The sequence below is a fragment of the Zygosaccharomyces rouxii genome (genome assembly GCF_000026365.1).
Source record: "Zygosaccharomyces rouxii strain CBS732 chromosome A complete sequence".
Taxonomy (NCBI): Eukaryota; Fungi; Ascomycota; class Saccharomycetes; order Saccharomycetales; family Saccharomycetaceae; genus Zygosaccharomyces; species Zygosaccharomyces rouxii.
In genome coordinates, this window is record NC_012990.1 from 650,715 (window position 1) to 674,873 (window position 24,159).

Genomic DNA, 24,159 nt, shown 5'->3' on the forward strand with positions numbered 1-24,159 from the left:
CTCTATTTCTTTTTTCTATACAGTAGTTTACTAGTAGTATTAGCAATTGATTAACGCAATTCTTTGCCCCAGCTTCTTAGAAAGTGGGTACCTAACCATAAAGATGGAATTGACAAAAGGAAGGTGCATCTCAAAGTTTCAAAGATGCTAGTACCGGTATAGTAGCGGACAAAGATAAATTCGAATCCGATAACTGAACCGACAAATGCCAAGAAATAAATTGTGTTCAAACCCTTTGGCAAACCGCTCCATGTCAAAGCACCAGCACTCATCCAGCTAACGACTAATCCAAATGTGACTAATACAATTAGAAATGAAAAGATTTGAGCAAATGACCAAGGAACGGTCTGAGGTTCAGCATTGAATACGTGATGAATTTCTGGTTTTGCCTCCAATCTCTCAGGCTTGACGTATTCAAATGCAGTTTCATTAACATCCAATTTAATATCGAATAGGGACAGTAAGAATCCTTCGTCTTCATTAGCTAACACCAGCGATCCTGCTAACAGTTGCTTTTCATTCACGGCTAGATGCAACAAATGTTGGGAAAGTTGATTTATTGGAATTCTGACTCTGTAAAGAAGCAAACCTTGATTCTCGGTTAAAGTTGCTTGGATGGCTTGTTCTAGTCCACGATCTGGTAAACCTAACAAAAGAGTTGCTTGTGTAAGTCTTGAATCTGAAGCAAAATTCAATTCTACAGTTTGGTCTAAAGTATCCAAAGTCAATGGTTTATTCAATTTCTTCGTTTCATGATCAATAGGTCCCACCATAATCCCTCTTGTATCAGTATCGGGGAAGGCAAAATTGGCATCCTTGATGGTCAAGGCTTGACCCCATGAAGCCAAAGCAAGTAGACCTAGGGCTTTCAAAAATTTCATCAGAGCTTTGGATAAAAAAAAAAAATCTACTGAAAGCTCACTTCTTAGCGATTGTGCTTATTTTCCCTTTTTTTTTACTATTATAATTCAATTCAAATATGTTTATAATGATAATATAAAGGCACATTTGGTCTTTGGATGAACGTGTCCAATGAACCAATGCTCTAGTTTGTTACCCGCACGTCTTCTCGCGCCTCCAGTGAACGAGCGATAGCGCTTGTAGTACTGGTTTCAGCACCGGGCGCATCCCAAACATTGGCATTGGGTCCTAATTGTGGTTCCACTGATGGTTGTGGTGTTGGTGGTGGTGAATTACCAGCCTGCGAATTGTTAGTACCCTTTTTTTGATTACCCATCTTGCTCAAAGTAGATTTTAGACGGTGATCAGTCTTAATGTATAATGATTGGGCAAATTTAAATGTAATATCACTTAGAAACCCAAATACTACCACTGCTGATGCAAATAGGAATGATATTCCTAATAGCGGTATGATAAAGAAACTGGCGACAGCTGCAATGGCCAAAAATGACACAAAATAGATTAAAAAATAGACAGACGAAAGTGTTGCCATGAGTGTAATGAAAATGAAGAGAGGTACCGAGTTTATTGCCACCACAATTACAATAAAAGTCGTAGAATAAGGTTTCTTTTGAAATCTTGTCACCAATTTGACGAACCCGCTTCTAACTAAACCTGCTGATCTTTGACAAGATGGTAAAACGTAATTGCCAGTGAATGACGATATTCCGGAATTTGCTGCAAATAAATCACTGTAATAAATATTAGGGAAGGAAAAATTCTAGTGATACGTGCCTTGTATACCCATATTGTTTTTGCGTCGTGCGGCTGAAACACTTATAGGCATCGATCACGTCAAATTATCTCCATCCCATTCATGTAGACAGTAGTTAGTAAAATAAGTCTAATCGAGGTTTGAATAATTTTATGAGCAATCAAGCACATACCTGACGAATGAAGTTAATTTAGGGAACCAAACGTTCAAATAAATGGCACCTAACCAAAAATACTCGTATAATTTTGATTGCAGTTTGTCGATCGAATCAACAGCTTTTAGGGCCACTGAAGTCCATTTTTTGCGAAGCTGTGACTTTAGATAAGCTCCGCGTTTGCCGGCAACTGTAGAGCCTGATCCACCGCCATCAATCATACCACTAGTATAAGTATAACTCAACAAAAGTTCTTGTACTTCAGATTCTGTAAACGGTCCTTTAATGGAATCAGCCAATTTTTCAACTTTCTCGTTTGGTATCTCGTTAATTGGTTCTAAAGTCTTGATCTGCTCCTTGAGTGATAAAGGTTTAGCCGCCGATGCCCCTGAACTCTCAGATGGTCTTGGTGAAAACTTAACGTCGATAATAGGTGAAAATGGTTGCTTCGAATTTTCCGCTTCTCTATCTGGCAGGGCGGCAAACTTCATATGTGCTGTCGAATTCAGCTTTAAATTGGACTTGATCGGTTCCGGTTCTTGCGACTTACCCTGGGACTTCTGCAACTTGCGAAACGAGTTACTGTTCCTCTCTTTAAATTTAGGTGTGGTATTTACTCCCATTGCGAATTTGAATCTTATAGACTATAGTTCTACGAGTTGTTTCTTTCGTGAAGATACTTAGTTAGAATAGTTGTTTACCGTTCAAAGTTTTTATATTTCATGGTGTGGGATACCGAGATCCGTCACTTTTTAATTAAAATAACGAGATCGATGAGAGGTAATGGATAATAGCTATATAAAATAGTATTTCGAGGAATTTTAAAATGATGGGATTTAGACGGCTAGATTTTTAGGATTGTTTCGATACCAAGATCGTAAATTTTTCTTATCAAACGCCTCTGTTATGTAATTATATGCATTGATTATTGTAAAATAGCACTACTGCCCCGGTCATCCACCACATACCCTATCAATGTATCTTGCTAGCAATGGTAAGTCCTTTATTGGAACTCTGAACCATTCCTTATGCCTGGTATGACCTTCGGGATCACAACCATAGCACCAAATTAATCCTTGACCGTATCGCTGCCAGAGTTGCCTGTGGATAGTATTTTCAATCATAGCGAGTGTTTTGGGACCTTTGCCGTTTGTGTAGAACCCACCATTATTATAGGTTTGCAATTTTGGATTGGATGGCCGTACTTTGGATCCATTTAGGGATAATTTACTCAGAATTTTGGTCAAAGTCCTGGAATTTCGACCAGATTCGTACAGCAAATGTATTCTTTCAGGTGTCAAGTTTATTACTGGATGTTTACAAGTATTCTGCCATTCTAGCAATCTAGTATTGACACTTGATCTAGTAGTCATGCCAATTTTGCAAAGAATCTGATCGTTACTTGACCAATGACGCCTTTTGCCGCGAGCACTAAGTATTGATTCGTCCAAATATAGCCAATCGATGTCTGCTACACTTCTTGTTACCAATGAATGGTACATGTGCTCATAGGTATAGATATAGATGAACCCAGGTCTCACAGCAGCAGCAGATGGGTTCTTAGCAATTGGCGTCTGATGATTTGGGTTCTGCCAAATATGGTGATGACAATACGATCCATCATTGACTTGGATCCTGCACCTTTGTCCCTTCTTAGTTACGCCTAAGGCACTGCATTCGTTGTTTTGTCATTCGAGTAAGAGTGTATAATAAGAGACACCTTTTGTAAATATGTCAATAAATCATCTCAAAAAAGCCCACCAAAAATACACAGGCAAAAGTCGAAATGTTGATCACAGAAACTTTTGAAGACGTTAAAACGTCTTATGGCACTGATTTACGTGTCTATATTTTCACCCCTAAGGTTCATGGATATCCTCATGCTAAATTCCCTGGTGTTGTTTTATACAGTGAAATTTACCAAGTAACTGGACCTGTTCGTCGATTTGCTCAAAAAATTGCATCAAAGGGCTACGTAGTAGCAGCTCCCGACATCTATCACAATTTCGTTTCACCTGGTCCACTTGCCTATGATGCTAAGGGTACCGATGATGGTAATGAATACAAGATTAAGAAACCTCTTGAGTCCTACGATGAGGATAACAGACTCTGTGTTGATTTGCTTTACAGACTGCCACAATTTGGTGGTAGAATTGGTGCCACTGGTATGTGCCTTGGTGGTCACTTAGCCTTTAGGGCGCTATTGGACAAGAGGGTTACATGTGCAACATGCTTCTTCCCCACAGATGTTCACTCCAAGACACTTGGATTGGGTAAAAATGACGATACTTTACAAAGAGTTTCACAAGAGGCAAATGCGGACCAGGAATTGGTGTTAATCTTTGGTACTTGGGATACTCATGTTCCACCAGAGGGTCGCGATTTGATTAGAGACCAGTTGAGAAAATCTGGAGTTGCATTCAGTTTTCTGGAGGTTCATGCTGCTCAACATGCCTTCATTCGTGATGAATCTAGTAAGGGCAGATACGATGCAGAAATTACCGATTCATGTTTAGGGTTTTTGTTCGAGCAATTCAACCGTAAATTGAATTTAACTTTGGGAGAATTCGTACCAGAACGTGGTGAACTAAAGCATGTCTGTTAGAGAGAATATCAGCTATGGGAATTTTATAAAAGACCAAATTTTTTGGGAGAAAAATCGAAGGAATTGAAGAATTGTGGATCACTATACCTCGTCAAAAAAATTGAAAGTAAGTAGATGTATAACTAAAATTGATTGATTGGATCATCCCCTCTATCTGTCTTTCGAATTATGAAGAATCTCATTCCTACGTATTTTAAACCATTTTTCAAATAATTCTATTATCAGTGCTAAATTGCCCATTATTCCACTATTTGGACAGAAAAAAATTGTGGAAAAATCAGAAAAATTTACAAACCATTTTGAAAGTTATGAAAACCATTCAACATTACGTTCCAACCTTCTAATATTTTGAATATTAATTTTTGAATATTATCATTATTATTCTTTTATCGGTGTGGTTACCCGCACGTATTTCGATCGATTTGAAAAAAATTTTCAAGTATTATTCAAAGGTATTACCTACAATACAGAGATGAGTACGCCTATATAGCTCTGAAGAGTCTATTAAAATAGTACCAAAAATCAATTTAAATCGCCATGAGACCTATTATGTTAGTGGGGCATGAACGTCCCATTACCCAAGTGAAGTACAATCGTGAAGGTGATTTAGTATTTTCATGTTCGAAGGATAATGTTGCCAGTGTGTGGTTTTCAATTAACGGTGAGAGATTAGGTACGTTAGAGGGTCACCAAGGTTCTATCTGGTCTATTGATGTTGACCAATATACACAACTATGTACAACAGGTAGTGCCGATTACAGTGTTAAAGTTTGGAATGTAAGTGACGGTAAAACTGTTCATACATGGAAATCCCCAGTTCCAGTTAAATGGGTTGAATTCTCACCATGTGGTCGTTACGTTTTAGCCATTTTAGATGATGTTATGAAATATGTGGGGTCTGTCAATATTTATGAGATTAAAAGAGATCCAAAGACTCACCAAGTCTTAGAATTCGTGGAAGAACCAGTGGCACGTATTGAAACCCATGAAGGTCTTGCGGCAGCCCAAGTTGCAGGTTGGTCTTCTGAAGGTAAATATATCCTTGTGGGACATAAGGATGGTAGTATCAGTAAGTATGATACTACAAAGAATTACGAATTCTGTGGATCATTACCTTTGCATAAGGGTAACGTAAGTGACATCCAATTTTCACCAGACCGTTCCTATTTTATCACATCTTCAAGAGATTCAAACTCTTATATTGTTGATGTGGATCAATTACAAGTTTTGAAGAAGTATGAGGCTGATTGTCCATTAAACAGTGCTTGCATCACACCTCTAAAAGACTTTGTCATTCTAGGTGGTGGTCAAGCTGCTCGTGATGTTACAACAACTGCCGCTAGAGAGGGTAAATTTGAAGCTCGTTTTTATCATAAGATTTTTGAAGAAGAAGTGGGTAGAGTAAGAGGTCACTTTGGTCCATTAAACTGTGTTGCAGTTAATCCTCAGGGAACTTCATATACTTCAGGTGCGGAAGATGGTTTCGTACGTATACATCATTTTGAAAAGAGTTATTACGATTTCAAGTATGAAGTCGAAAAGGCAGCAGAAGCTAAAGAACATATGCTTGCAGCTTAATTTTACTTTTCACTACAATTACTGCAATTACTACTAACTGTATACTACTATTAAAAGATCAATAACTACAATTTCACCTAAAAAACAATTTCTATTTACGTTGATTTTTCATTTGAGCTAAACGTTCAGCCTCCTTACGAGCGTCTGCAGCTGCTTGCTTCTGTCTCAAGATATCAGCATCACTTTCCATACGCTTCTTAGGATCACCACCTTTCTTCGAACCCTTAGCGGCTTCTTGTTGTTTCTTCAAGTTTTTCTGACGTGCTAATTCTCTTTGGTTGCCTCTGGCCATTTTAACCTAATGATCCCTGGAAGTTGTCTGGTACTGTACTCTGCACACCTTATGTAGTGTTTGGTTAAGTTCGAGAGTGTAAATCGTATTGGACATTCGTAGTAAGATGACTGGGTGGCAACAAGAGAAAATTATGTGCGGGTAATATGTGTGCAATCGTTTAATGCAAGAGGTATGGTATCGCAAGATTAGCCGCCAATAGGAGATCATAGCTCTCTAGAATTGCAATATATTCTGTCTAAAGTTATTGATTTATAGCGCTTAAATTTATTATTGGACTATGTAATCGCTCTGTCGTGAAGCATTGAAAAATGTTGGATAGTAAGAAAGAATATGAAGGAATGGATATTGGTGTTCCTGGCTTAACCGCTATCAATTAGATAATTTAGCTGTTTATATGATTTGAACCGGAATAATTCAAAGAAATTGTTTAATAAAATATAGTTGTTGAGGTCCTTTGCACCGCAAGTATGAGGAGCCAACTGAAAACTTCTTCAAGAGAACAAAACAATAAAATGATAGAAAATGTAGATTTATCTAGCAATTGAACTCATTACGCTTTTATAGTCTATAAATCTGCCTCTCAATTCTTTAAAGCTATTAGATTGTGATATCGTTCAAGTATATGGGGGATTTTCGAAACTCATGTGATATTAATTTCGGCGGCTATTCATATTCCAAAAGGGCGATATATATATATATACAGTAACTCATATAAAATCAGTGCTTGGATTAGCTGCTATAAGTTTTCAAAAAAAATTCATTTCTTTTGACCATAGGCTCTAGTAGCGTATTTACCATCCTTTACAATGACATCCTGAGGGCGGTAGTCGAATTTCTTGGTGAAGTAGCTCTCTAGAATGTTTTTCACACCTTCAGCGTATCTTTGTTGAGCATCCAATGAGGTACCGCTAATATGGACAGTCATAGCGTTGCCAACTTGATCCTTGTTATTCATTGATCTCCATGGATGGTTCTTTGGTGCTGGTTGTACATCCCAGACATCACCACCATAACCAGCTAATTTACCAGATTTAACAGCATCAGCGACATCCTGTGCCACACAGATGGCACCTCTGGCGGTATTTACCAGGTAAGCACCGTCTTTCATGTACGAGATCAATTCCTTGTTGAAAAGACCCTTGGTACCTTCGTGTAATGGCGCATTGATGGTAACAACATCAGATTGAGAAACCATATCTTCCAATTTTTCAACTCTTTGCACAATATCACCTCTACCGTTAAGCAATTGACTCACATCGTTCAATCTCTTAATAGCATCAACTGGTAAATCTTGGTAGTCGTAGTACAACAATTTCTTGGGATTAAATGCAACGAGTCTTTCCAAAACTCTGTAACCAATTCTACCTGCACCGACAGTGGAAATAACTTTATCCTCTAAATCATATTCATTCTTGGCTACACCAGCAATATCCCATTCTCCAGTAACAGCTTGATCATGACCACCGTTGTAGTTTCTAATTAGAACCAAAATGGTGGTCAAAACGTGTTCAGCAACTGAAACCACATTAGAACCAGTTACTTCAGCTACAGTGATTTTCCTTTCATTAGCGGCGTCCAAATCAACATGATCGGAACCTACACCAGCGGTAATTGCCAATTTCAAATTGGGGGCCTGAGCAATTCTGGATTCAGTAATGTATGCAGGATAAAATGGTGTAGTAATAACAATCTCTGCATCTGCCAAATGTCTGTCTACTGCTGAAGTTGGTTCAGGATCCTTATCAATGGTGGTCAATAATTGGTAACCATTGGATTCAATGAATTTTCTGATGCCCAGTTCATTTTCAATAGCACCCAATAGCCTCTCTTGCTCTACTGCGTGTTTACCACCTTCATAAAGAACTAATAAAACTGTACCGTTAGCCATTTTTAATTGTTGTTTTGTTTTTATCTTAATTGTTGTTTTGTCTGTTGTGATTGACTGCTGTGATGAGACACAAGCCAATAGAGTTCTCAACGCAGTTCTGGCAGGAGTTTATATACCAAATAATTTGGAATATGCGTCGCTAGATATTAGCTACTATACCAGTGTTAGGGACATATATGCCGGAAGGCGGTTAGTTCTTTTAGGTATGTAATTTCATCTGAGCGATCCGCTGTCGCCGCTTTCCTAATGGGGACACTCCGACGTTTAATACCAACTGGGAACGAAGCGTCAGAGATATATTCGAGTATCGAGCATTGCCTGTGAAAAGTCGAGTATGCAAGTCAGAAAATAGGAATGCTAATGCATGGAGTTTCCAAGTTTTTTCTTTAGGCAGATAATTGATCATTAGACTTTACCAGGACTAAAAATGTGGAATCAAGCAACAGTAGATATTTGTAGATGGTATACTACAGAACAGAAGGGAGGTGGGTCTATGGATTCAGTTCGAAGACATCAAAGACACGACATATTTCAGTAATACCTTAATATCTTAACGACTCATCTCATTGTTACCTAACCAGAACAAGTTGTGAGATACTAGCACTCTAGAATCGTCCCTCAACAGATCGACAGTTCTCTGAATCTGAATTCGTAACGTTGATACAAGTGAATGAAAACAAGAGCAAGAAGCAACCCAAGAAGCACTAACAGCTGATGAGAGAGAAGTCCTTGGATGTAAACACGTCTGAAAATACATCCCCCTCATACAGCCGTCTTGGAATCTCGATAGAGATCAACCAAACTACCAAATATGCGAGAGCAGGAGAAAATGGGACGTAGTCAATTCAATGGGGAGGTATCGTCCACTAAAAACATCTTTTTCCTTGATTACAAGATTTCACTAATTCCTCTCTGAAAAATAACCTTGTGAAATACAACTAAGGCGTGCAGTCAAAGAATATCGAGAAGTTAAGACTAGTGTGAACGCGATTGACCAAATCCTCGACGGTTGAAGTTACAAGCCCGCGGATATGTTATTTTATTATACCCAATTAGCCTTAGATTCTAAAGCCTTCCCATGGTTCCTTCTGAACCCAACACAAATGTTTGGCAAAAACTAGCAAAAAAAGAAAAAAAAAAGTCATCAATGATCTCTACCGCTTTTCACCTTTGGGTTCCTCATCTACGAACGTTCTAGTAGCTCCACGGCTCATTTCCCCTCATGCTAGCTCTCAAGTTTCTCACTGCTATATTCCTCGCTTTATTTTCTCTGAGCCGAAAAAACAAAAAAAAGAAAAACAAAAGTCATGGTTCTCAAGTCCCGCTGGCACACCTAGTGCGATGCTGTACTCAACGCTCGAAGATCCACTTAGTAACACACTAGTTGAACGGGTGCAATCGATGATCTCACCAACACGACAGTATGACCCAGTTAGGCAAACCTATTTTGTACCGGAAGGTCACTAAGCGAAAACTCCGCAGCTATTGCACCGAAACGCACAAAGGCAATATCGGTTAAAATGTTCAAACTTAATTAAGACAGTAAAATCCGATATCGGCACATTTACTTCAAATATAATACAACAGAACTTCGAATACCACCTCGTGAGCTCACACATAAGTGCATTTGTAAAATGTCAACCCTTAGACCGTGGCTAGATTGAGTAAGCCATGACCTAACACACACGAATTCTTGTCTAAAAGGCTCCCAAATTTTGAATAACATTGCAGAAAATTAGCACATTCCGTTTATCGGTATTCGGAGTTCCCGTTGTTACTACCAACAAGCACACCCGTATTTGAAATACCATTCTCTGCAGGGAGAACAGCACACATATCTTGCTGTTATTAGTGGTAGCTGACCCTCTAGCATTTTTACCGGAAGCTGGCGGCTATACCACCTCTTTCATAGTTATACCGCCGACCAAGCAAGTACAATTTCAGCGTTATCCGTCTAACACTATCTACTACTCCTATGACCCACACCGGTATTTCATACATGCAGTTGACATTTCACTTGCCTTTCTAAGTAACCAGTTGAAGGATAGACTCATTCACCCGGTTTCGTTCCCTTTTATAAGTCTCTGCGCCATCGAACATCCCTACTTTCCCCGCACTCGTCGGCTATCTGAACTCGCTTGGTTTTGCAACATCCCAACACCATCATCTCCTTCCAACAACCCCGCTTTTAATTTCTCGGCGGCTATTTCCTACAACTTAAATCTGAACACCACTACGGACTCTTTCCTTTCTCGAAACCAAACACCAGTGTCCTTAATTCCGAATACATCGAAATTACTCAACTCCGAATATCCCACAAGCCCCGCGCAATTCCTACGTGAGCTCCTCCCATTATATTTAAATATATCCGTATGCATGACTCATCAACCCAGTCTATATATTGGTTGCCGAATCGGCCCGCTTTTCTTTTTTCTTTTCTTATTCCTCGTCCATCGTTTCTTTTTTTGGTTCCTCCTGTTTTCCATTCCCCCTCTCCGCTGCTTGCTCTCAAATTGTAGCCGTGCGGGTCATAACCATGATATAAAGAGGACATCCTCTGGGTGAAAGGTCGATGAGAGTAGCGATGAGATGCTGTTTTAGTTATGGGATGAGATACGATGAATAAGATGTTTAGATCGTTGGCGGGCTTCGCTAGAAGAAGTCCTAGCTTAAAGACTACTGTACAATCTAGATGTTTCGCTAGCGGCAAGACGGCTGAAGCCGCTGCCGCCGCGGGTGCTAAACCATCACTTCTTCGTAGAGGTGGTAAATTAGCACTACACGCAGCCCTTTACAGTGCATTAGCAGGTACTGCATACGTTTCCTATGAGCTTTACAGGGAATCTAACCCTTTACCACAAGTAGCACAATCTGCTACTTTTGCCGATGGTTCCCCACGTAAGACTATTGTCATTCTAGGTTCCGGTTGGGGTTCAGCCTCCCTTTTGAAAAACCTGGATACTTCTCTTTACAATGTGGTTTTAGTATCTCCTCGTAACTACTTCTTATTTACACCTTTGTTGCCTTCTACCCCTGTTGGGACTGTGGAATTAAAGTCTATTGTGGAACCAATTAGAAGTATTGCTAGACGCGCGCCTGGTGAAGTTCATTACTATGAAGCAGAAGCGTTAGATGTGGACCCACAGGACAAAACCGTTAAGATCCAGTCTGTGAACAAGGATCAAGAGTACACTTTGGATTTGAAATATGATTATTTGGTTTACGGTGTTGGTGCACAACCAACTACTTTCAATACTCCAGGTGTTTATGAGAATGCATCTTTCTTAAAGGAAATCTCTGACGCTCAAGAGATTCGTGTTAAAATTATGACTGCCATCGAGAAAGCTGCTACTTTATCACCATCTGATCCTGAACGTCAAAGACTTTTGACTTTTGTCGTTGTTGGTGGTGGTCCCACTGGTGTGGAACTTGCAGCTGAATTGAAAGATTATGTGGATCAAGATTTAAAAAAATGGATGCCCGGTTTGTCTAAGGAAATTAAAGTCACTTTGGCGGAAGCTCTACCTAACATTTTAAACATGTTTGATAGATCATTGGTGGAATACGCTCAGGACTTGTTTAAGCAAGAAAAGATCGATTTATGGTTGAATACAATGGTTAAAAGTGTTGATAAGACTCACATCAGAGCTAAATGTGGAGATGAGATGATTGAAGTCCCTTACGGTGTCTTAGTTTGGGCTACTGGTAATGCTCCTCGCGATGTGACCAAGAACCTGATGAACAAATTAGAACCGCAGGACTCAAGACGTGGTTTATTAATCAATGAGAAATTACAGTTATTGGGTGCCGAGGATTCTATTTTTGCCATTGGTGATTGCACTTTCTACCCAGGTCTTTTCCCAACAGCTCAGGTGGCTCATCAAGAAGGTGAATACTTGGCAAAGGCCCTCAAGAAAATCCACGGAGTAGACCAGCTAAAATGGCAAATCGCACAAGCTGCTGAAGAAGACAAACAGATGTTAGAATCTCGTCTAGACAAATTACAAGGTGATTTTGAACACTTCAAATACAACCACATGGGTGCTCTAGCATACATCGGTAAGGAGAAAGCTATTGCTGATGTTTCCTTCGGTCAATCCCAATACAAATTGGCCGGCTCTTTCACATTTTTGTTCTGGAAGAGCGCTTATCTCGCCATGTGTCTTTCTTTCCGCAACAGAGTCTTGGTTGCCATGGATTGGTGCAAAGTGTACTTCTTAGGTAGAGACTCTAGCGTTTAATCGGCTAAACGATAACGATGAGTTACTCCAACATACAATGCTAATATTATTTACGTCTCTTATGTTTAATTCTGTGTATAGTTTGTATTTTAATCTTTGTAATAATAATACTACTACTACTATTATCATTATCTCATCCTTATACTTCGCTCGCGTAGGAAACATAAAGTTTAAAAACTTAGTACTGAACTTCTAGGGCAGCGAATAATCAAATTAAAGAGCTCAAGGGGATGATGGATACCACAACAGCTGATCGAGTTCTTAAGCTACCGATAGATTCACCATTTGATACGCATCGACAGCCTGAAAGAAATGACGACCCAAATCAAAATTCTGATAAAAGGCCGTTGGTAACTACTGTTACTGACCAATCTTTGAGTGCAGCTGCAGCTGCAGTAGCGTCTGTACAGGATACATGGGGTGAAAACTTTAATGAACCACTACCTACTAATAAGGAAGATCGTATTAAGCAGGCCTTAGAGTTCATGAGAGGTGAAAGGCAAGCATTTGCAGCTGATAAGAATATCAAGAAACATTCTATTAGACAAATAGCGATGTTCTTTCAAGTGCCAAAATCAACACTTTATGACAGGTTAAAGAACAAATCTGTAGATCCTCAAGTGAGTGATGGACGTATCTACATGGGTCCCGCCTATTCGGTTTCTTCAAGGGCTCATAGTCAACAGATGAAATTATCACCAGAAAAAGAGGTGGCGCTATTAGATCAACTACACCATTTGTGCCATGCCCTAGGTAACACTTTAAATCTGACCCACATTAGAGATTTCATAGTATCGTTAGTGGATGGGATCTCATTGGGTAAGAAATGGGTCCATAATTTTAACAGGAGACATGATGACGCCATTATTTATGGTACAACTTCAAGCCACTACAACGTAAGAATGTTCAATTCTAAATCTTCTAGGTCAAACTTTGAAAATCTATGGAAATGCTTTGTTCCATTACTACAAGAACGGATTAGACAGATACCGCCCTCACAACCTTTTTACTACATTACGAGAGCTTGTTTCCATCAAGCTTCAATGTCCAGCATCTTTACATGTTTTAAAATAATGCCAGAAGATGCATCTATCAGTTTACTTTGCCCGCCCAGAGTAATAGTATTCCCAGATTATTTTGGTAAAGTTTATCTACAATTAAGAGATTTAAAAAATGATGAGAACCATTTTCGCGATGTCGATGAGGATGTAGAAGATCACAGTAGTGCAAGCAGTAGTAGTGTTAGTGAATCAGGTGGTAGAGGTGACAAGTTGGAAAAAGATCACAGCAATGTAGATCACAATAGGATTAACAGTCAAGAGAAATTACAAAAAGAATTTAAACACAAAAAATTAAATGATGTATTTCAACGAATTTATACAGAATGTTGTTCTCAAGGTTCAAATCAAGATGACGTTCCACTAGTAATCTTTGAAGGTTTTGAAGATCGTTACAACTGGGATCCAATCACATGTCGATCAATGGTAGTTTTGGGCAAATTTCTAGCATTACCTTGGAATCAACAAGTCTTACAAAGGCTAGTCATTACAGAATTGCAACCTGTGGTAGAAGAACTCGCTCAGAGTGCTTCGATAACGGCAACTCAATTACCGTCTATGGAACTCGATTTAGGTCGTATGGAATTAGACTTGGATCCGTTTATGCATTCTTTGAGGCGGCTCCTACAATCACACACGGAAGTGCTACCTACAAGTTTAAACCATAACGGAGTTTTAGTTAATGATCTCTTTTCATCTGCACTTCCACAATCACCACCACCACCCCCTCAAACGGCGGCAACGGCATCAACAACAACGACAACAGCACCAACAACAGACCATCACCAAGCAGAAAATTCTACATCCGGTAATATTTTCGAGGATTCAACACTATCACAATTACAAGAAGTATTAGGTCTTATCGAACATAACGAATCACAGATCTACAGAGAACTACCCGACGGATCAAGTTCGAAAGCAGTAATACAACAAATTTTTAACAAAATCAGAGGAATCTTACCGCAATAATGAAGAATATTACATCCCGGAAATTAAGAATATCATAATACCACAGCATTTCTATTACTATGACTAAAATGTCGTAATCATGGTTACCCGCCATTGGACGTATAAAGTTATGTTTTTCGAGTACGTGTAGAGAAAAAAAATTTGACTTCATCTAATCTTAAGAGAACTTCGTGTTGTTGACCGTGCGGAGCAAGGGTATATATTTAAAAGGTTCTCCTAGAAACGCGTCGAGGTCATTCCCAAGAGATATATTAAGGCCTATTCCCATCCTTATTTGATTCAATTATCAATTTACATTTATCCTATTGGCGAACCAATTGTCCTTTTATTGAATTTTTAATACCATGTCTCACGAAGGGGAAGAAGATTTATTGGAATACTCTGATAACGAACAAGAGATTCAAGTTGCCAACAAGGCTGAAGGCGGAGCCGATGCAGCCGGTGGTGAGGGTACCAATGGTGCAGAAGGTACCAATGGCGATGCGGACAAGAAAGGGTCATATGTGGGGATTCATTCCACCGGGTTTAAAGATTTTCTTTTGAAGCCTGAACTTTCAAGAGCCATTATCGATTGTGGGTTTGAACATCCTTCCGAAGTTCAACAACATACTATCCCACAATCTATCCATGGTACAGATGTTTTATGCCAAGCTAAATCTGGTCTTGGTAAAACAGCTGTTTTCGTTTTGTCCACTTTACAACAATTGGATCCCGTTCCTGGTGAAGTCGCCGTTGTGGTTATTTGTAATGCTAGAGAATTGGCATACCAAATCAGAAACGAATATTTGAGATTTTCCAAATATATGCCAGATGTGAAGACTGCAGTGTTTTACGGTGGTACTCCAATTTCCAAGGATGCAGATTTGTTGAAAAACAAGGAAACAGCACCTCATATCGTAGTGGCAACACCAGGTCGTCTCAAGGCTTTAGTTAGAGACAAGTTAATTGACCTTTCACATGTCAAAAACTTTGTCATTGATGAATGTGATAAAGTTTTGGAAGAATTGGATATGAGAAGAGATGTGCAAGAAATCTTTAGGGCAACACCAAGAGATAAACAAGTGATGATGTTTTCAGCAACTCTTTCACAAGAAATTAGACCTATCTGTAGAAGGTTTTTGCAAAATCCATTAGAAATCTTTGTTGATGATGAAGCCAAATTGACATTACATGGTTTACAGCAATACTATATTAAATTGGATGAAAAGGAGAAGAACCGTAAATTAGCACAATTGTTGGATGATTTAGAATTTAACCAAGTGATAATTTTCGTTAGATCGACTGCAAGGGCTAATGAATTGACTAAATTGTTAAATGCTTCCAATTTCCCAGCAATTACAGTTCATGGTCACATGAAACAGGAGGAACGTATTGCTCGTTACAAGGCATTTAAAGATTTTGAAAAAAGAATCTGTGTCTCTACAGATGTTTTCGGTAGAGGTATTGATATTGAACGTATCAACTTAGCTCTAAATTACGATTTGACAACTGAAGCAGATCAATATCTGCATCGTGTTGGTAGAGCTGGTAGATTTGGTACTAAGGGTTTGGCCATCTCATTTATCTCTTCCAATGAAGACGAAGAAGTTTTAAACAAAATTCAAGAACGTTTTGACGTTAAGATCGCTGAATTCCCAGAGGAAGGTATCGATCCATCTACTTATTTGAACAATTAAGGTTTGTAATATCTAAGTACCAAGAATAAAAGAAAAATTAACTGAGAATTCCCGAAACAAAAAATGATGAATTGAAGGATCAAAGGATAATAAAAGTTACAAATGTATACCCGCTTATAAAATGAAACAAAAAGGACAAAATATGAAGATTGCGTGTTCGCTCGTAGATCTATTCAATATCTTTAACAGTACCATCTACGGTACTAAACCGTTTCATTTTTGGCATTTGGATCGGTAATTGCTTTAGAAAGTTACTGTGATTACCATTCCCCGTCGATGTAGATCTTGGTTCACCGGATTGACCATTTATAGATTCTGAATTGGGAATCGCCACACTGACATTTGGACTATGTAATATTTCAGGTTCGGTCGTATTGCAATCCGCAGGCCCCTTCAAGCCACTATTATTCGCCTGTATAGTTGTTTGATTTGCGGAATCTTCATCAACTTCATCATTTAATACTTGTGACGCTAACATGCCTAAAGTTCTTAACATATCTGATGCCTTTTCCTTGTTCGACGTTGATGATACCGCCGTCGGTGTATTTGATGCAGAGCTTGGCTTCAAAACCCTATTAGGTGCGCTATTATTACTATTTTGATTCTTACTATTATTATTATTCTTGTTATTATTATTACTATTATCATCATTAATTTTTGGAGTATCCGAAATGGAATGTTCATTTAAAATTCTCATCAGTCTATTAATCTCTCTGTTCTTTTCAATAATTTTATTTTTATATTTAGCCACCTTACCATCTTTAGTCTGTATTCTTTTAATTAAATGTTCCCTCTCTAAAAACAATTGACATTTCTTCCTTTCAAATTGCTGCTTCTTTAAATTTTCTTCCACTTCATATCTCGATTGAACATCACCACTATTAGATTTAAGAATCATATTCTTCAATTTTAACTGTTGATTTTGTCTAACGCTTTGATTTAAAACGTGAATTAATGAACTTACAACAGCGTTAATATCTCTGGGTGGAATAAATTTATCATATTTGGCATCTAGGATTCCATTTAATACTTGTTTTGAATTTTCTTGGTCCTGTAAATTACTACTACTCGTCTCATTTTCACTATCTTGTTGTTCAAATACCCGCATTAATTTCATCCCACTAGCTATAGCCATTTGTAGCTCTTCATTACTGACGCCATTCTCGTTTTCGTTTTCCCAATGAAATGAAGTTTGTGAAGACGTTGAAATGTCTCTAGTATTATCATTTGTAGTCGTTGAAGTATCCACCATCGAATGTCTCAATAAACAATAACAATAACAATAAACAATAAACAATACAAGTGGAAGCTCTTAGATTTTTTATCAGTACCTTGGAACTAGTGTTGTAAATCCTTGAAATGGTCCTACACGCGTATTAAACACTATAACGACCCTCAAGGACTCCAAACCTCGAGGAATCGTGAATCTTTTGAAGGATTTACCCAGATCTTCAACTATATGGTGTTGAGTCCATTATGTTTCGCGTTCCACGTAAGAAGCCATCCTGACGCGTAAACTGTCGCGATGAGTTTATAAATTGCATAGTAAGGTATAATAATAATATAACTGATGAGCACGATAATACGAAAAAAATATTGTCTGGCTAAGCAAGCGTTACTTAGTACCCTAGTATTAAATTATACAGTAGTTGTAATGTAGTACAGTAAAGTTGAGAAACGAAACCACCACCACATGCATATATCTTTTTAACGGTAGGATTTTTGGAATCTGGAACGAGCACCTTTACCACCGAATTTCTTGGGCTCTGGTCTTCTGGAGTCGGCAATCAACAAAGTTCTGTCGTAAGAGGTGAAAGCCTTCTTCAATTCGTTCTTAGATTGTTCATCAACGTATTTTTGGTGGTAAGCAACAAGACCCTTTGCAATTGCTTGTCTGATAGCGTAAACTTGAGAGACGTGACCACCACCGGAGATTCTAACTCTGATGTCAACGTTGGCGAATTTGTCCAAGCCTACCAACAACAATGGTTCGTAAACTTTGAATCTCAAAATCTCAGGTTCAACCAAAGTAATTGGAGAACCGTTGACCTTGATCAAACCTTTACCGGCCTTAACATGGGCGACGGCAGTAGCAGATTTCTTCTTACCAAAGGTCTGTTAAAACGGGGAATTAAACGTTAGTAATTCATTCAAAAAACAGATTACAGGGGAACAGTGACACAAGTTCACTCGGTTTCACTCATAACATACTTGCACACTGGGCACAGCAGACATCTTGCTTAATTTTCTTTATTATTGTCGGTATTATTGATGATATCTGTTGAAATTTCAGTATGGTATACTTTTGAAAATGTTGCGTCAGAGACTGCGTCGGTAAGGGAAGGGTGAGAGGTCCGAGGTCTCGTGAGAGTGCGAGTGCGAGTAGAAGGGACGATGCTAGGGACAGGTGGGAGGGAGAGGAAGCGTTGGAGGGGAACCTGGTGGGAGGAAGCCAAGAGTTAGGCGGAGGGGAATGAGCGTACCGTAGCAGGACGTGCCCTCTACGCTAGGGAGGAATGTCATCAGAGCGAGCGTTCCGTATCCGACGCAAAAAGCCTTTGAAGAAAAAGTTAGTTAGGATGTAAGGATGTAAGATTTCTAGCAGTCACTCTTAAACAAGTGACTGTCTCAAATTATACACCTGTACACCATATAAGTTTTTTAAAAAAAGTTTCTGCGTGGATAACTTCGCTTGGTACGCGTCCTGTACGACGCAGAAAAAAACCCTCTCTAGACAGGAAATCCTGCCTAGTACTCGCTAGACGCCCGCCCAGCACTCCCTCTAGCATTCCAATTCGCTCTGCCTAGCTCCTCCTAGCATTCCACCTAGCGCCCCCGCCTGCGAGCCGCTCCTCCAGATTGGCAACTAGCAGGAAAGTCCCAGCTCAGTGTAGCGGAACGCTTCGGCGACTGACGACGCAGTTTGACAAAATAGTCCGTACACATTAGCGATATTCAATCGTATTATCACAATTATTCCAAGGTAGTAGAGCAGGAATCAAGCAAAAATGGCTGTCCACCACAACCAACCAATTTTGAACCCTCATTTCAGAAAGCACTGGCAAGAACGTGTCAAGGTGCACTTCGATCAAGCTGGTAAGAAGGCTTCTAGACGTGATACCAGAATTGCCAAGGCTGCCCAAATTGCTCCAAGACCTTTGGATCTATTGAGACCTGTGGTTAGAGCTCCAACTGTCAAATACAACAGAAAGGTTAGAGCTGGTAGAGGTTTCACCTTCCAAGAAGTTAAAGCCGCAGGTTTGACTCCAACTTACGCTAGAACCGTTGGTATTGCTGTGGACCACAGACGTGTTAACAGAAACCAAGAAATCTTTGACGCTAATGTCCAAAGATTGAAGGAATACCAATCTAAGTTGATCGTTTTCCCAAGAAACGGTAAGGCTCCTGAAGCTAACCAAGTCTTATCTACTGCTGCTACCTTCCCAATTGTCCAACCAGCTACTGACGTGGAAGCTAGAGCTGTGGAAGATGATGGTAAATCTGCCTTCAGAACTTTGAGATTGGCTAGATCTGATAAGAAGTTCAAGGGTATCAGAGAAAAGAGAGCTAAGGAAAAGGCTGAAGCTGAAGCTGAAAAGAAGAAATAAGCTAATTAGCTCCTGGTCCCCTAAACTGTTTATGTACATTGTATAATGGGAAGTTATATCATTAATAGCACTAGCTCCAGTTGTGACTAACATTTGAGACGTTCTTATCAAATTTATTATGCCGTGTTAACATTACATGTTGATTCTATTTATTAATATTATCAAACACTCGATCAATCAACGACGAGTTAATTTTTCTTCTAGATGAAAGATACTGCTCGATTAAATTAGGCTAAATAATTATTATACACCTTAGTCAAACAGACCGAAACCCATGTCATCATCGGATTCTTCCTTGGCTTCTTCTTCCTTCTTTTCTTCAGCAGCTTCTGCACCTTCAGCAGCAGCAGCACCACCAGCGGCAGCGGCACCACCAGCAGCAGCTGGACCAACGCTGAAGTTGACCAACAATTCTTTCAAGTCTTGACCTTCCAAAGCCTTGCTGTAGATGTCACCCCAGATAGCTTCAACTGGGACGTTAGCAGCGCTAGTCAAAGTCAACAACTTGTCAGAAGAGATTTCGACTTCAGAGTCGGCAAGGATCAAAGCAGCGTAGGACAAAGCAGTTTCAACAGACATGGTCAATTAATTAGTTTCAGCTCTCAAGTAAAGATAATCGATTTAAGCTTTGGAAAGCAGACTATTCTTTTGAGAATCTGAGAGTGATGTCTTGAGATGAGATGTAAAGTTACATCAGGTAGTTCTTTTTTCATCAGAACGCTCTTTGAAAAATTTTGAAAAAGGTGAAAAGAGTGCGTGGTCATAATATACGAAGACACAAGCAGTCCGAAGCGACCCGGTATACTCGGACATATGTTTTTGTCCGGAGTACACCGGACCCATTCGGACACTTAAAGGGAGGGGGAGAGTCCGAGGCGAGCTTTATCTGATCTACACTTACCTCCCCATTAGCGGTTAGAGAACAGAGGGCAGAAACTCAATGATCTAACCTTTACATGGGAATAAACGCCCTCTTATTTTGAGCCTATACAAAAGTGTTGGAATTCGTAAGCAAAGAAAACAAAAAATGTTTGCGTATCGCCGAACCAGCGAAACGATGCAACTAAGTAATTTATACAGTATTTTGTGTTCTCTAAGGTAAAAAAATTCACTCTGTATTGGGACCGTATATTCCTGCTCTTTTTTTTTTTTTTTCCGTATTTTTTCCTTTTCTCCTTGAAGGTTCTCTTGGCATATCTCATGATGATCATCTATGTCTTTGAGAACTTTTCCTCTCTTCTTCGTCAACTAAACTTAACCGAATGGCTTGTTCGACCATTTGGTTCTCTAGTTCAGCCATTGGATTTGGAACGAGACGTTGTGAACGTGCAGTTGTTGGAGTCGGTCCAGAATCTGTATTTGAATCCCTCCTTGAAGGATGATCAGGGTCAACCAATTGATTACTCACATGAATAGCGGTAGCATTTGCTGAACGTCTTGCTAATCTTAGTCTTTCTTTATCTAATTTGGCCTTCCAATCAGGTCTAATCATATCTGAAGTAACAACTTCAGGATCTTCTGGTGATTTTGAAGGTGTTCGTGGACCTTCTTCTGAGTCAGAGCCATCATTAACATTAATTTCATCATCACGTGGCGCCTTATAAGAACCAGGTGGCATGCCACCAATACCGGTCTTACGGTTGGTAGGCGGTTGGTAGGTAATACCGAAGTTTGGTGTTGCGCAATACGCACAACTTGCAGGCTCACTGATTAAAAGATTGGGATCTTTCTCATCATCACTAGTAACAGGTTTTGTAGGATCCACTTCTTCATGGGGAAAATGCGGATCTCCCCTTTTAATTTGAACAAAACATTCCGTACAGATAGGTTGAAGACAACATCTCGAATAGTTTAATGGTTCAGGATAGTACAAGAAACAAATCGGACACTCAATACCCTTTTTGTAAATGGTATGGTTAAGATCAGGACTAGGTAGAGCTAGATTACGTTTTGAAGGATTTGGTTCTCGTTTAGACTCTAATTTTTGTTCCAAAAAAGCCACATTTTCCTGTTCCTGCCACATTATTCGTTTACGATGTAACCTTGCCTTAAAAATTTTAGATCTCTGCTTTCGTTGTTCTTTCTTGGATAGTGATTTATCGATCAATTCATCAAAATTTTGTCTCTTAAGGTTCCCAATAGGAATATCTTCAAATTCTTCAGGGTTTTCATTAACAGCTGCATGCAAAGGTAACCCATCTACAATTTTAATTAATTCATCTCTTGTCCATGATTCATCAAAATCTTGTAATGGAATATAAAATGGTGCTAATTTTCTAGCAGTAATCAAAGATCTTACAAGGGAAGGATCATAATCCAATTTCTCAAACGTATAACACCCATGCGGCGCTAAATATCCACCATCTACACTTTCGTCGTACCTCACCACTAGCTGTTTCGCAAACGATTCTTTTATTAAATCTCTTTCTCTTGTTGATTTTTTCTTATACATCAACTGGGATCCTGTGGAGTTGGCCCTTGACCTTACATTGTTGGACAATCCCATAGACACTCCTCTTCGTCTCTCAGCAATATTATTCGGTCTCATGGTACCTGATCCAACACTTGTAGACCTCCCCTTGAATGCATTCTCATTTTCATCTAACTTGGCAAATGTATTACCCATGCCCCTTCTTGAATAGATTCAAATTAATATGTGGTTTAGCCTATCCTAAACGGCTCTTTGGACTATATAGTTGACAATTTGATGTTCTTATACTCCCTAACTTTTCGAACCCCCCTTTCCTTTTCTTACTCATTATAAGGCGCTACGTCGAAAATGATATTAATAAGGTGAAGAAGTAATAGAAATAAACTCTCGGCGGCATTTTTTTTTTTTTTGTAAACTAAGTTTCGTCAGTTCTCCTAGTATTTCTTTAGCATAATAGATTTACTCTTTGGAATATTTTTTCAATACATATCAATACATGTATATATATAGGTATGTGTGTCCGTGTGTACCATATGGTACTCACCTCAATCCTTCGTCTTGTAGAGTCTTTGTGAGATCTTTGACGGTTTGTTCCAATTTAGAGCATAGTAGTTCGACTTCTTGTTCACTAATGATGAATGCAGGTCCTAAAACGACGATATCCCAATGCTCACCCTTAGTGTTACCACCGGTAAGACCCATAACGTTAGCACCATTGTTAAGAGCTAAATCTGCAAAACGAGAACCAATGTGCAAAGATTGATCAAATGGCTCCTTTGTAGATTTATTTTTGACTAATTCTATAGTCCAAAATCCACCCAATCCACGTACATCACCAACGATGTTGCTAGAATCAGATAAGAGTGCCTTTTGCAATTTTGCACCCATGAGATTGCCCATTTTGAAGACGTTGGAAGTTAGACCTTGTGCAAAGATCTTTTGCTGAATTTGTAGAGCAACTCTACAGTTGAACTCATGGGAGTGGTAAGTTTGAGCACCAACAACAACACCTGAACCCTTTTCAAAGGCATCATAAATCTTTGGGCCCACTAAAACACCTGCAATAGTGACATAACCGGAACCCAAAGTTTTACCAACAGTTTGAATGTCAGGAGCATCTTCTGGAGCAAGGAAATTCTCCCAGCAACATAGTTTACCGTCATTGATACGACCAGTACCACACATGACTTCATCTACCATAAAGATCAAATCGTATTTGTTACAGATATCACGAATACCCTTCAAATAGTTCTTTGGTGGAACTGGAGTTCCAATAGAACTACCTGACATAGTCTCCACACAAACCACGGACACAGTGTTTGGATCATTTTCGATGATCATCTTCTCTAGAGAATCCAATAATCTTTGAGCGTACTGTTCAACAGTTTCACCCTCTCTCATTCTTCTATATGGATAGAACATAGGCATCTTTAGACAGACATTCTCTTGATCAATCATGATGTCCTTGAAGGGAATACCACGAGGGCCATCACCGATAGACATAGCACCCAATGTAAATCCATGATAGGCACCTTCTCTTGATATGATCTTTAGTTTTTCTGGTCTACCCCTTTCTAATTGGTATTGTCTGACAATCTTAAGGGCATTTTCATTGGATTCACTACCACTGCAAGTCCATAGGCACGATCTAAAGACACCTTTAGGAGTCTTATCGATGTAAAATCTAGCCAATTCTTCTGCAGCTTCATTAACGATGTATCCAGGGAAACTGTAAGTGTGGTGTAGCGCTGCGTCAGCCATAATCTTGTGCACATCTGGATCACCCCAGCCTAATGAACCAACGGCTGCACCTGTAATAGCATCTAAGACCTGCTTATGCTCTTTACCATTTTTTTCAATGGTCATAAAAACACCTTTACCATCCTTAGCGATGGCCTTTGGTTTGGCAATTGAACTGTGGAAAACGTGTGAAGTCATTATAATGGGTTGGATTGTTTGTTTCTATACAAGTGATACTTTC

At 39.2% G+C, this 24,159-nt stretch overlaps 16 protein-coding genes across 16 annotated transcripts; 6 read left to right on the plus strand and 10 right to left on the minus strand.

Annotated features, from left to right (window-relative positions):
• Window positions 1–50: 50 nt before the first annotated feature.
• SWP1 (dolichyl-diphosphooligosaccharide-protein glycotransferase) lies at window positions 51–881 on the minus strand (the record flags this gene model as incomplete). The annotated part of the gene is made up of 1 exon (XM_002494673.1): window positions 51–881. One exon carries the CDS (start codon window positions 879–881, stop codon window positions 51–53), a length of 831 nt encoding a protein of 276 aa, XP_002494718.1.
• Window positions 882–1,045: 164 nt separating this feature from the next.
• Window positions 1,046–1,453, minus strand: LDO16 (Ldo16p; the record flags this gene model as incomplete). Its single annotated transcript, XM_002494674.1, has 1 exon — window positions 1,046–1,453. One exon carries the CDS (start codon window positions 1,451–1,453, stop codon window positions 1,046–1,048), a length of 408 nt encoding a protein of 135 aa, XP_002494719.1.
• Window positions 1,454–1,825: 372 nt separating this feature from the next.
• Window positions 1,826–2,452, minus strand: ZYRO0A08118g (uncharacterized protein; the record flags this gene model as incomplete). The annotated part of the gene is made up of 1 exon (XM_002494675.1): window positions 1,826–2,452. One exon carries the CDS (start codon window positions 2,450–2,452, stop codon window positions 1,826–1,828), a length of 627 nt encoding a protein of 208 aa, XP_002494720.1.
• A 330-nt stretch (window positions 2,453–2,782) lies between these two features.
• On the minus strand, window positions 2,783–3,331 carry ZYRO0A08140g (uncharacterized protein; the record flags this gene model as incomplete). The annotated part of the gene is made up of 1 exon (XM_002494676.1): window positions 2,783–3,331. The coding sequence occupies one exon, from the start codon at window positions 3,329–3,331 to the stop codon at window positions 2,783–2,785; it is 549 nt and encodes a 182-aa protein (XP_002494721.1).
• Window positions 3,332–3,615: 284 nt separating this feature from the next.
• ZYRO0A08162g (carboxymethylenebutenolidase) lies at window positions 3,616–4,434 on the plus strand (the record flags this gene model as incomplete). The annotated part of the gene is made up of 1 exon (XM_002494677.1): window positions 3,616–4,434. One exon carries the CDS (start codon window positions 3,616–3,618, stop codon window positions 4,432–4,434), a length of 819 nt encoding a protein of 272 aa, XP_002494722.1.
• A 537-nt stretch (window positions 4,435–4,971) lies between these two features.
• On the plus strand, window positions 4,972–6,012 carry TIF34 (translation initiation factor eIF3 subunit i; the record flags this gene model as incomplete). The annotated part of the gene is made up of 1 exon (XM_002494678.1): window positions 4,972–6,012. The coding sequence occupies one exon, from the start codon at window positions 4,972–4,974 to the stop codon at window positions 6,010–6,012; it is 1,041 nt and encodes a 346-aa protein (XP_002494723.1).
• Window positions 6,013–7,064: 1,052 nt separating this feature from the next.
• Window positions 7,065–8,195, minus strand: ZYRO0A08206g (uncharacterized protein; the record flags this gene model as incomplete). The annotated part of the gene is made up of 1 exon (XM_002494679.1): window positions 7,065–8,195. The coding sequence occupies one exon, from the start codon at window positions 8,193–8,195 to the stop codon at window positions 7,065–7,067; it is 1,131 nt and encodes a 376-aa protein (XP_002494724.1).
• A 2,618-nt stretch (window positions 8,196–10,813) lies between these two features.
• NDE1 (NADH-ubiquinone reductase (H(+)-translocating) NDE1) lies at window positions 10,814–12,436 on the plus strand (the record flags this gene model as incomplete). Its single annotated transcript, XM_002494680.1, has 1 exon — window positions 10,814–12,436. The coding sequence occupies one exon, from the start codon at window positions 10,814–10,816 to the stop codon at window positions 12,434–12,436; it is 1,623 nt and encodes a 540-aa protein (XP_002494725.1).
• A 230-nt stretch (window positions 12,437–12,666) lies between these two features.
• On the plus strand, window positions 12,667–14,463 carry ZYRO0A08250g (uncharacterized protein; the record flags this gene model as incomplete). The annotated part of the gene is made up of 1 exon (XM_002494681.1): window positions 12,667–14,463. One exon carries the CDS (start codon window positions 12,667–12,669, stop codon window positions 14,461–14,463), a length of 1,797 nt encoding a protein of 598 aa, XP_002494726.1.
• Window positions 14,464–14,807: 344 nt separating this feature from the next.
• On the plus strand, window positions 14,808–16,139 carry SUB2 (ATP-dependent RNA helicase SUB2; the record flags this gene model as incomplete). Its single annotated transcript, XM_002494682.1, has 1 exon — window positions 14,808–16,139. The coding sequence occupies one exon, from the start codon at window positions 14,808–14,810 to the stop codon at window positions 16,137–16,139; it is 1,332 nt and encodes a 443-aa protein (XP_002494727.1).
• Window positions 16,140–16,308: 169 nt separating this feature from the next.
• Window positions 16,309–17,391, minus strand: FDO1 (Fdo1p; the record flags this gene model as incomplete). Its single annotated transcript, XM_002494683.1, has 1 exon — window positions 16,309–17,391. One exon carries the CDS (start codon window positions 17,389–17,391, stop codon window positions 16,309–16,311), a length of 1,083 nt encoding a protein of 360 aa, XP_002494728.1.
• A 455-nt stretch (window positions 17,392–17,846) lies between these two features.
• RPS16B (40S ribosomal protein uS9) lies at window positions 17,847–18,374 on the minus strand (the record flags this gene model as incomplete). The annotated part of the gene is made up of 2 exons (XM_002494684.1): window positions 17,847–18,254; window positions 18,351–18,374. The coding sequence occupies 2 exons, from the start codon at window positions 18,372–18,374 to the stop codon at window positions 17,847–17,849; spliced, it is 432 nt and encodes a 143-aa protein (XP_002494729.1).
• A 773-nt stretch (window positions 18,375–19,147) lies between these two features.
• On the plus strand, window positions 19,148–19,747 carry RPL13B (60S ribosomal protein eL13; the record flags this gene model as incomplete). The annotated part of the gene is made up of 1 exon (XM_002494685.1): window positions 19,148–19,747. The coding sequence occupies one exon, from the start codon at window positions 19,148–19,150 to the stop codon at window positions 19,745–19,747; it is 600 nt and encodes a 199-aa protein (XP_002494730.1).
• A 252-nt stretch (window positions 19,748–19,999) lies between these two features.
• RPP1A (ribosomal protein P1) lies at window positions 20,000–20,326 on the minus strand (the record flags this gene model as incomplete). The annotated part of the gene is made up of 1 exon (XM_002494686.1): window positions 20,000–20,326. One exon carries the CDS (start codon window positions 20,324–20,326, stop codon window positions 20,000–20,002), a length of 327 nt encoding a protein of 108 aa, XP_002494731.1.
• A 628-nt stretch (window positions 20,327–20,954) lies between these two features.
• SIP5 (Sip5p) lies at window positions 20,955–22,373 on the minus strand (the record flags this gene model as incomplete). The annotated part of the gene is made up of 1 exon (XM_002494687.1): window positions 20,955–22,373. The coding sequence occupies one exon, from the start codon at window positions 22,371–22,373 to the stop codon at window positions 20,955–20,957; it is 1,419 nt and encodes a 472-aa protein (XP_002494732.1).
• A 345-nt stretch (window positions 22,374–22,718) lies between these two features.
• Window positions 22,719–24,116, minus strand: ZYRO0A08404g (uncharacterized protein; the record flags this gene model as incomplete). Its single annotated transcript, XM_002494688.1, has 1 exon — window positions 22,719–24,116. One exon carries the CDS (start codon window positions 24,114–24,116, stop codon window positions 22,719–22,721), a length of 1,398 nt encoding a protein of 465 aa, XP_002494733.1.
• Between the last annotated feature and the right edge of the window lie 43 nt (window positions 24,117–24,159).